The 12,026-nt window shown below is 41.0% G+C and overlaps 2 protein-coding genes across 2 annotated transcripts in view; both read right to left on the reverse strand.

The window, feature by feature from the left end:
- Positions 1 to 12,026, reverse strand: part of LOC310941034 (NACHT, LRR and PYD domains-containing protein 3-like) — a gene marked incomplete at both ends in the record, with an annotated part of 313,773 nt that overhangs the window by 171,128 nt on the left and 130,619 nt on the right. The window lies entirely within an intron of this gene.
- LOC310940545 (extracellular calcium-sensing receptor-like) lies at positions 1,022 to 8,588 on the reverse strand (the record flags this gene model as incomplete). Its single annotated transcript, XM_083905534.1, has 9 exons — positions 1,022 to 1,932; positions 2,007 to 2,130; positions 4,293 to 4,520; positions 6,497 to 6,772; positions 6,841 to 7,047; positions 7,290 to 7,559; positions 7,751 to 7,837; positions 8,001 to 8,295; positions 8,392 to 8,588. 9 exons carry the CDS (start codon positions 8,586 to 8,588, stop codon positions 1,022 to 1,024), a joined length of 2,595 nt encoding a protein of 864 aa, XP_083761660.1.

Below are 12,026 nucleotides of genomic sequence, written 5' to 3' on the forward strand. Positions count from 1 at the left end.
ACCCACACTGCACAGAAGATCAACATGCTGAATGTGATCTTGGCCTCTTGATACTGTCTGGAAGATTCCTTACTAGAAAAGCAAACAAACAACACTGCAACTGCAACGCTTCCTGGGGTTTGCCAACTTTTATCAGTTTCATCATTAACTACAGCACAGTGACTGTTCTTCTCACAGCCCTCACCAGGTCCAAAGTAAGCCTCAAGTGATCCCCTGTCTCTGGCAAGGCTTTCCAGACCCTGAAGTCCAGGATTACCCTTTATAGAAGCACAGGACAAGTTTTTATTCATATACTTTGAGAACAAAAAGCTACAACTGTTGTTTACTTTTGTCACAACCATCTATTGGCATAACGGACATCACGTCCTGTTTCATGAATCTCGGAACCACTTCCCTAGAGGAATTGGGACATTGGTTTGAGGGCACCAAGGAACCTTTCATGGTTTGGACTGCCCCCAAAAATCTGCACCTCCAAGACATAGAACTCTCACCAGGTCCAATGGTTCCTCTTCTTCACCTGGTTATGCTTCGCCTTTTCCAACCATCTGGGGTCCCACAATGCCAATCCTGATGACCTGTCCTAGAGGATTCTGCTGAGGAGCCAGCTGCCATCCCTGTGTAATTGCCAGACTGACCTTGATAACGTACCATGCAATAATTTACTAAATATTAAAAGTAAGAGACTCTTTATTGGGTTTAATGTTAGCATTTAGCCAAAGCAGAGGTGACCATGGTTTGGGGCCCTGTTGTTGAAGAGAAAGAGACTTGGCAGAATTGGTTCAACAGGAACAGCACAAGGTGAGTTGTGATAAATGTTGCCCTTGTTGTATTTTTGTAAAATAAAATTGTGTAAAATGACCTTACCTCCCAACACTGGAATAATCAGTGGTTAGAAAAAAATAAACAACATAATTTGAAATATTTCTTATCAACATCTTTATTGTATACATTGTGATCTAGTAATTTCAACACAATTCTAAAATACAGAGCATCAGAGAGTGCAACAGGGGTGTTAACCATTTTACTCTATAGTCCCACGACCCATGATGGCTTTCTTTGTGTTTCTTTCTGGTCTCACAAGGATTATATAACATTTAGGTCCAAACAGCGCCACCAAGAGGCCAAAACTGGAAGCTAGGATGGCAAAAACCTCCACAGCATCAGCATATTTGCCTGGAGAGTTGATGTAAGCAGGGACAAAGGCCACCCACACTGCACAGAAGATCAACATGCTGAAAGTGATGAGTTTGGCCTCATTGAAACTGTCTGGAAGATTCCTTGCTAGAAAAGCTAACAAACAACTGAGGATGGCCAGTAAACCAATATAACCAAGTAAAACTGCAAAACCAACTGTGGACCCAACTGCACACTCATAAACTATCTTGTCACTGTGATACTGGGTGTTTTTATGAGGCACTGGTGAAGCAGAGACAAGCCAGGCAGTGCAGATTGCTGCTTGAACAGAAGTCAGAACCAGAACTGTTCCTCTCTGCTGCACAGCACCAAACCACTTCAGACTGGACTCACCTCTTGGTTTGGAGGCCCTGAACACAGCCAGAACCACCATGGTTTTCACCAGGATACATGAGACACAAAGCACAAAGCTGATGCCAAATGCTGCATGTCTTAGTTGACAAGTCCATAATCTGGGTCGTCCAATGAAGAGCAACGAGCAGAGGAAACACAACTTCAGCGACACCAAGAGAAGAAAACTGAGTTCTGAATTGTTGGCACGAACTATAGGTGTGCTGTGATGATGGATGAAGATGCCCAGAACAACAGCACAGATACATGTGCCGAACAGTGAAGTGGTTGTCAAGCAGATACCCAGAGGCTCATGGTAGGAGAGGAACTCTGTTTTCTTAGGAACACAGTGGTCACGCTGGGGGCTGGACCAGAAATCTTCTGGACAACTGGTGCACTCCATGGAATCTGAGAAAAGAGGGTGATGAGATACATGTTTATACAACATCTCTGAACTGTGGTATTTAAAAGATTACACTCACCAGTTGTATTGCTGATCTTTCCCTCAGAACAAGGGACACAGTCAAAACAACACTCAGGTTCCCCCTTCTTTCTGGCCATGCGGGTACCTGGAGGACAACTGTCACTGCACACTGACCGAGGAGGCTGTGTGGAGAAATACTGAATAAATATTCTCTTATTCTATCCTATATATGTCTCTTTATACTATTCCATGTCCTGTGTCCACAGAGTGTTGCTATGGATTTTGATTTGAGCATCCAAGAAAAAGGTTCCATTCACAAAAATGTGCGTCTTTGTGATTTTGTGTTCAAACACCCGACAAAAGCAGTGGTTTCTCACCAGGAGATCAGCCCCATTTGTATGTTCTTATATGTACATATATACAGTGCCTTGTGAAAGTATCCGGCCCCCTTGAACTTTTCAACCTTTTGCCACATTTGAGGCTTCAAACATAAAGTTATAAAATTGAATTTTTTTTTCAAGAATCAACAACAAGTGGGACACAATCGTGAAGTGGAACCAAATTCATTGGATAATTTATACTTTTTTAACAAATAAAAAACTGAAATGTGGGGCGTGCAATATTATTCAGCCCCTTTACTTTCAGTGTAGCAAACTCACTCCAGAAGTTCAGTGAGGATCTCTGAATGATCCAATGTTGTCCTAAATGACTGATGATGATAAATAGAATCCACCTGTGTGTAATCAGGTCTCTGTATAAATGCACCTGCTCTGTGATAGTCTCAGGATTCTGTTTAAAGCGCAGAGAGCATCATGAAGACCAAGGAACACACCAGGCAGGTCAGAGATACTGTTGTGGAGAAGTTTAAAGCTGGATTTGGATACAAAAAGATTTCCCAAGCGTTAAACATTGCAAGGAGCACTGTTCAAGCAATCATATTGAAATGGAAGGAGTATCAGACCACTGCAAATCTACCAAGACCCGGCCGTCCCTCCAAACTTTCATCTCAAACAAAGAGAAGACTGATCAGAGATGCAGCCAAGAGGCCCATGATCACTCTGGATGAACTGCAGAGATCTACAGTTGAGGTGGGAGAGTCTGTCCATAGGACAACAATCAGTCGTACACTGCACAAATCTGGCCTTTATGGAAGAGTGGCAAGAAGAAAGCCATTTCTCAAAGAAATCCATAAAAAGTCTCGTTTAATGTTTGCCACAAGCCACCTGGGAGACAAAACAAACTCAGTCAATTAATCAGAGCATCTCTGAGAGTGGAAGAAGGTGCTCTGGTCAGATGAAACCAAAATTGAACTTTTTGGCCACAATGCAAAACGATATGTTTGGCGTAAAAGCAACACAGCTCATCACCCTGAACACACCATCCCCACTGTCAAACATGGTGGCGGCAGCATCATGGTTTGGGCCTGCTTTTCTTCAGCAGGGACAGGGAAGATGGTTAAAATTGATGGGAAGATGGATGGAGCCAAATACAGGACCATTCTGGAAGAAAACCTGTTGGAGTCTGCAAAAGACCTGAGACTGGGACAGAGATTTATCTTCCAACAGGACAATGATCCTAAACATAAAGCCAAATCTACAATGGAATGGTTCACAAATAAACATATCCAGGTGTTAGAATGGCCCAGTCAAAGTCCAGACCTGAATCCAATCGAGAATCTGTGGAAAGAGCTGAAGACTGCTGTTCACAAACGCTCTCCATCCAACCTCACTGAGCTCGAGCTGTTTTTCAAGGAAGAATGGGCAAGAATTCCAGTCTCTCGATGTGCAAAACTGATAGAGACATATCCCAAGCGACTTGCAGCTGTAATTGCAGCAAACGGTGGCGCTACAAAGTATTAACGCAAGGGGGCCGAATAATATTGCACGCCCCACGTTTTTTATTTGTTAAAAAAGTTTAAATTATCCAATGAATTTGGTTCCACTTCACGATTGTGTCCCACTTGTTGTTGATTCTTGACAATAAATTTCAATTTTATATCTTTATGTTTGAAGCCTCAAATGTGGCAAAAAGTTGAAAAGTTCAAAGTGGCCGGATACTTTTACAAGGCACTGTATATATATATATGTACAGTCCATAAATATTTGGACATGGACACAATTATATTATTTTTGTCTCTATACACCACTACAATGGATTTGGGCTATTCCCTCTTTATGCCGTCTTTAATTAAGTTTAATTATTAAATTAATTATATTTAATTAATTGGATGACATCTCTCGCAATAGATGGACCATAGCAAACCTCTGTGGACTCAAAGGTATAGTTTGACTCTAGGCCATTGAATGGGGGAAATAAATGGTTGTATTTAAAATTAAGAAGTTACCTGTTTGGATTCAAAGTTCCAGAAGATTTTGTCTTCATCCAGTGTGAGTTCTTCACCTTTGAAGGCTGACCTCTTAACCTCACCCACTCTCTGAACTGTAGTTCTTCCATCAGGGAGCCACACCAAATTCATAATGTCATATACAGGTATGGTATCACCGTTCTCATCAAATGACACTCGATCACCAAATGTTGTTGTGAAGTTGACTTTTTCCAAGTAATGAACAAGCTTTGACATGAGAATCAGACACAAAAATAAAACAAGAACAAAAACAACAATTACTGCCTGTTCAGCAGTTGTTTGCCTCAGCTGACCAACAGATTCACAAGTTTCTCAGATAACATATGCATGTTGAAAGGAAGGAAAGAGTGTTTGTGCCAAATTTGAGAGGATTTGTTAATGATAACCAACTGACACCTTGAAAACCTCTGCCTCTGGCCCCAGCTGTTACCAGTGCTGAGGAATGAAAATAAAAGAAGAATGGGATTTACTTCGTTTACTTCGGAATTAAGCCTATTCATCAACTTATATAATGAAATTCATTTGGAAAAGTTGAAGTTTCGAAGAAGCCACTACATGCTTCAAGTCGTATTGTGGGTCTTAAAACCATACATTTTCTTTATGAATTAGGGATGTTTGATCGCTGTGATTCCTAGTAAAGCCTTGTTTACATCGTGTGTGAAGTGGCGCGGTGCTCCACAGATGGCACACACAAGGAAGCTTTCATATTCACTACATTGTTCGTAGAAGTATTCGCCGCAACATCAGAGGGCGTACAACCAAAATATTTAACTTGTGCTGCCAGTTAAATGTCTGCTGCCTAGCAACACTAATAAACAACAACTCTCAGCATATCTCGGCACGCAGAAAAAACACATGGCTACTTAATATGCAGCAGAGGCAGCTACTGCTGCAGTGAGTGAGTGTGTGTGTGTTCCCCGTTGAAGGAAGATGGACAAGGAAAAACAGCAGGACTAAATTGTGGCTGTACTTCTTAACAAGGACAGAGACAGACACAGATCTCACTTCTGCTATGGGAGTGGACTCGTTAGCATTTTAAGCTAGCGATCTTCATGCTAACACGTTAGGATGAACGCTAGCAGACTTCATTGTTGCAAAAACAACACACAGATGGATTATTTAGCGGCCAAAGAGAGCTTGAGAATAACTGAATACCTTGAGGAACAGACACAGTAATTTGACATGATGACATTATGCCAGCACCCCAAACCTTTTATTAACCCTCTGTCTTCTTATGGGGAAAGTTTTCATTAATGTCGTTAATCTATGTAACGTTAGTGTTCATTCGAAGTCACATACAGGGATTAAAACACATTTTGTTTTTTAATATTTTTTTGTAATTCATAACGTTATGTGGCTGCGTTGTTATCCACTAGCTCCAGGGCTGTGCTGATCTGCTTGAATCATTTGTGAATGACACAGCTATGTGTATGAAGTATTGACTGTGATGCTAATGATTTAGCAACTAGCTGAGAGTTAGCACATCATCAGCTCATTCAGTAACAGACTGATCCATCCACACTACACCAGAGAGCCACTTCATTGTATTTCATTTGATTTGATATTAGAAATATGTGTCTCTGTTTGATCCTTCTCTCTTAAGAATATATAGTATCTTTTGTTTTTCATTTTCATGGAACAACAAAAACAGATGATGGAAATATGATTACTTGAGTGTAAGGACAAGAAATGATAACAGAATAAGCCACCAGCAGTGTAGCTCACAACAACCAGGAAGGGGTTGTTCTATGTAAATGTGATAATTCTGTCTCTTGGCTGCCAGAAGGTGTAAATATTTGAGGGCAAAATTCTTCCTAAAGCAGTCTGAGGAGTGCCTACATTCAAATGACCACATCTTCTTCAAATAATATCCGATTTATATGTGTTGGACATTGCAAATAACTTCAACAATAACTTCTGGTTCTAGCTGTTCCCAGTTTTGCCAAAGCTGGCCACGTTTGTGAACACAGTGTGTGTGTGTGTGTATATATATATATATATATATATATATTATGTATATATTATATACACTTTGTGCATATATCACAATACACTGCTTGCTCTATATGGAAAGTGACATGCTTTAATTCGTTAATGTATTAAATTATTACACTTCATTCAAATCTTACAGAAATGCAAAGGATTAAGTGAAATGTAGAGTTGAGTGTAAACTGATATCTCACCTGCCATGGCTCCAGTCTTTGTAAATGAGCACAGGTGTTGTTGCTGAAAGGTCCTCTCCCTGGCTCACACTGCAGCATGTCATCAAGAGCATACGCCAGAGCATACACAGCCTTATACACATTATACTCTGGTCTGAGGTTTGAAACATCCATCAATTCAGTCTCCACATTCTCTATAACTTCCTGTCCAGTGCATAATTCTCCTTCAGCTTCCACCCAACCTGCTGGAGGTGGTGCAAATCTACACTGAAATGTGTGTTCCCAAAACTGATTCACCTGCAATACAGTTAATTTTTAAATGAATGCCATTTTATTATTTTCGCAAGTCAGAGGGAAATTCTCACCAGGCTGTTTCCATCTGTGTAGTTGTGATGTAGGTCAGGACGTATTTGTAACAGGAAGTCTCTGAGTCCTGGTATTTCTCCTCGACGGATGGCGATGCCCAGTGTTCCACCCAGGTACGGCATGAGGTGAGGAGTCTGGAGCACAGCAACTGATGTCCAGGCTTCACTGGCCATCCACTGCAGGCCTGTCACATTCTGCCTCACCACCTGTACATTGTAGTATCACATGTATACGAATTCATACTTTCACACCAGTAAAGTATAATCTAGTTTCCACAGTTGAAGTCACACACAAACCTTTACAAACTATTACATGCAAATTTAATTTATCCTGGTCAAAAAACTTGCTGTCAAACAGAAGCAGCTTTCACTATGTACATGTGAAATATTAGTAATCTCTTTTCAAATTTTTTTTTTTTTTTTTGCAACACATCTTTTTCAGGACTGACCTCTTTCATGAGGTTAATCATGTGACTCTTATGTGTAAACACAATCACCACCCGAGCTGTAGATTTCCTCATCACATCCACTATTCTCCTGAGTTCAGCAGGGTCATCACCCTGAGGCAAAATCTCTGTGTAAGCCAGACAACCTCCACCAGCTGGACCCAGATCAGAGTGAAAGGATCGGGCAGCGTGGATTCCATACTCATCATCACTGATGATCAGACCTGCCCAAGTCCAACCAAAGTGTTTTAGAATCTGAATCATAGCATTCACCTATGTGGACACAGAGCAGAGGGATTAGTGCACAGGCTGGAATCATCTTTACTAGAAATCCTGCTCAACAGGTTCATCAGAGACTAATCACTGTCTTTAAGTGTTTTATATCTGACACCACACAACTCTGTCAATGAGACATATAACATGACTGGTGACACACTCTTTTCTTTTTGTAGATAGATTTTCACCTGAAAAGCATCACTCGGGATCGTCCTAAAGAAAGATGGAAACTTTTCTCTGTCACTCAGGCAGGAACATGTGGCAAAATAACTCACCTGCAAAGAGAGCAGACCACTTCTTGTGAGAAACATTTTTTGTAAAATTTTTAAATATATATGGTTGATTACTCAACTATCAGATCTCCATTAAATGGACAAATAAAATAATAGAATTGAATTAGTCACCATAATGATCGAAGTGGAAGATTTAAAAACTTACCATAGGCACTCTGTACAAACCTACAACTGCAGAAATGGCTATAGAAGTTGAAGAGAAAGAATCTCCCACAATCCCTAGAACTGGAGGAGTTCCTACACAGTTCTCCTCTAATGTAACTTGCTCTTCTTGACCACTGACTAAGGACAGAGCTGCACAAAATCCAATTCCTAGTTGGAAGCAGTTATCATACAGACTGTATCCCAGAGTGACATTAGGCAGCAGGTTTGACTTTCTGTTGATCTCATCAATAGCAAAGGCCATGGTCTGAGCCTGTCTGAATCCTATAACATTAAAACTGACACATATATATTGTTTTTACTTTTCATAAATACTTTATACAGTAACTTTGCAAATGTACACGTTTCACAACTATAGATAATGTCAGACTCACCCGTTACAGGTAGGCAGCTGTGGCTTTGAGGTAAAAGTCAGGTCAGGATCAGTAGAAAAAAAGTTGATTTGAAAAATTCCACCTAGAATCACATCTCCAGTTTTGTGCATCCAATTTAGATTAAACTGTCCCTGTAACTGACAAGAGGAGGAATAAAGAGAGGAGGACACAACAGAGAATAAGCAGCAGTACAACATTAGCAAGAGCAACTTGTTATCTAAAAATACCCTCATGACTTTGCTCTGGTTCATCTCTTTACTGAGTTCAGTTACTACATCATCTTTCATTGACTTCACATCACCTATCAGGGCAGAATAACAAGCTGTATGGGCAGTTCTTCAGCTACGTCATGTGTTATTTAGATTTTTTTAATCTTTCACTTGTTGAGTTTAACATCAGTGTGTTTGTTGTTGTCCAGTATTTTAGTCACATGGATATGCTTTGGAAATGAATGAATGGATAAAAACTTGTATCTGTTATTAAAATGTTTTATTAATCTAAAAAAATTGGAAGAACTGTTTCTGTTTTTACTCTACAAACTAAGTAGGGACAGTTATGTTATTAAGCTGCTATGTTTCTGTTTGCAATAAAATAATATGTTGGCTCTTCTCCTGAAAATTGTTAATAAACTCTGAAATATTCATTGAATCTCTAGCATCTGGAGAAGTAGAATCTAATCTTTCTGAACGGAGACAGTAAACCACATTGTTGATGATCTCTGCTACATGTATGGCATGATGATGTTTATGAAACATTATTGTTTTTACATCTGATTATAAATGTAGGTCTTCTATTATTAATGGGCAATAAAGCTGCAACAAAACCATGCAGGTCATGTAACAACATGTGGACATGAGCTGTGCAAAGTCTGATGCTGCTGAAATGAAGCAGAGTGAAATGACAGAGGTTTTAGTTAAGAGATGTCAATACAAAAGGATTATAATTGTCTCCAATTGGAGTAGATTTATTGAATACCTCAAAGCGCATCGTGCCACAGTTCAAAGCAGTTCTTCTGTGATGCGAGACACTGGCAAGGCATTCCAGACCCTGAAGTCCAGGTGTACCTTTTATGGAAGCACAGGACAGGGTTTTATTAATATACACGGTGAGAACAAAAAGCTACAGCTGTTGGTTACTTTTGCATATAAACATTTGTGTAACGATCCACACTCCACATTCTATACGTTACCTATGTTTGTATTCTCTGCTGCTCCGTGTGTCTCTCTCTCTCTCGCCCTGCAGGGGGCATGGTTGACCCACTTTCCCAGATGACGTCAGCGAGTGATTCCACCTGCGCAGCTCCTGCCCAGCTGCTCCTGATCAGCGATCATGCAGGCTTATAAGGCCAGAATGAACTTTGTTGCCACGAGGAGTCGCCATAAGTTTGGCCCAGCTGCGTTCCGTTTAGCTCTGTGCTTTTTCATCCATACTAGTCTGTACTATATAGGGTAATAAAATTGTATTTTTATATACCTACCGTTAGTGATGCTCAAATGAAGCAATAAAGCAGTATTGAACCACTTTGCCAATTGTATTGAACATGGGTTCATTCATTCAAAGGTTCATTTCAGTGACATCTAGTGGTGAAATATTAGACAACATGCCAGTGATTGCCGTTGTGACAGACAGTGTTGGTTGTTTACTGCTGAACATATTATATTCAGCTTATTCAGTAGACAAGGTTAACTAGTATCTGGGATTGAGAGAGGGTGTGGTCGAGGAAACAAAGTAGGTGCAGGGAAGGTGGGCTGTGCTTGTGTAACTTGGGGATGAATTCAGAGGTTTTTATTGAGGAATAGCAGTTTTTCCACTGTTTTTGGACTCAATCGATTTCTTTTTTTGCTGACAACTTCTCCAGCTTTTGAAAAAACACGTTCACAAGGAACAGATGACGCTGTAATGCACAAATATTGTTTAGCTAACGTGAACAAATGTGGATACACATGTTTGTGCTCATTCCAGTATGTGAGAGGATCCTCCGATCTATGCACTGGAGGATCAGTCATATATCGCTGCACTTCAATTGTAGCATCCGATGTATGACTCCTGTGAGCTCTTGCCAATGTCGCATCTTCATCCAAACGTGTCCAGAGGTTGAAAGCTGAAACAAAAATTAAGATTTGACAGTCATGAACACAGACAAGTGTCAATGTGTGTGTGTGTGTGTGTGTGTTCATAATTACCAACTTACAACTACCTGTGGAGGACGGATTTTGTGCATTTGTTGCTGGTTGAGGTGGAGCAGAAGATGAAGGATCATCTGATGAAGTCTCCACTCGTGTGTTCCTCACCAGTGCTGCACATTCAGCTGTAAGTTTTCGTACAGCATTTTGGGCCTTTTCTGAACTGTTAAAACCGATGGCCTTAAACCTGGGATCCAGCAGTGTGGCGAGTGACAGGACAGTCGAGCTCTCTAGGTTGTCAAACTTCTTTATCAGGGTTGCAGTTATATTCTGTCCAAGAAGTGTTGCTGTTATATTGGTGGTGTTCTGTATGACTTCCCTGTTTGCTTGAAATAACATTTTTACCAGTGGAATCACCATGGAGCCTGACACTCTCTTCTCCTGGGACAGTTCCACAGTTGCTGCAAAGAACGGGGAGAGCACTTTGAGACACGCTGCGACTGTCTCATATTCCTCAGATGAGAGTGGATGAGCATCTGTCTTAAGTGATGCCAGAGCTGCCCCGACTGTCTGCCTCTCATTATGTAATCGCTGCAACATCAAAAAGGTGCTGTTCCAGCGCGTGTCCACCTCCTGAATTAGCTTCATCACGGCACAGTTCATTTGCTGTTGCACGTTTCAGCTTTTCTTTTCCAGTAGTGCTTGATCTAAAATAAGTCACTACTTTCCGTGCCTTTGTGCGCAGATCATCTAGGCCAGGGGTTTGATCCAGGGATTTTTTAACTACAAGATTTAATGCATGTGCAATGCAAACAACATGTCGCATTGCTAGTTTTTTAGCAGTGGAGACCATGTTTGCGGCAGCATCAGTCACCATGCATTGAACCTTCCCCTCAAGTCCCCACTCCACCATCAGAGACTTCTGAGCAGCGGCGATGTTTTCAGCAGTGTGGTCTTGGGGGAAAGGCAGCACTCCTAAGAGTAAAGTGGCCAACTTCATATTGTCCTGCACAAAATGACAAGTTACTGCCAGATATGCATCCATGTTCGTGGAGGTCCACATATCAGAGGTCAGGCTAACTGCCTCCACATGCTGCAGTTGAGCCTTGGCTTTGGCCTTCTCCTCCTCATATTTCTCTCCCACCATGTTCTTTAGAGCCTGTCTGGAAGGCAGAGTATATGTGGGGTCAAGCTTTCCCACAAACTCTTTGAAGCCTGGATCGTCCACAATGGTAAAAGGCTGAGAGTCCTTCACAACCATATTTACCAGAGCCTCATCCAGCTCCTGCTTTCGGTCCACTAAGACAGAATCAAACAAATAAAACGGTGAAGGACAGGCTACTGTAACATTTTTAGTGGTGTGTAGAATTGTGTGGATAAACATAACCTACCATGAACAGTGTTCTCCTGCTTGTTTTCATGCTTAGCACGGTAGTGCCTAAGCATCGAGGACGTATTGTTATTATACGCCAATTGCATGGAACAATGCAAGCACTGGACCTGTATGAACAG

The sequence above is a fragment of the Microchirus variegatus genome (genome assembly GCF_963457635.1).
Source record: "Microchirus variegatus genome assembly, chromosome: 19".
NCBI lineage: Eukaryota > Metazoa > Chordata > Actinopteri > Pleuronectiformes > Soleidae > Microchirus > Microchirus variegatus.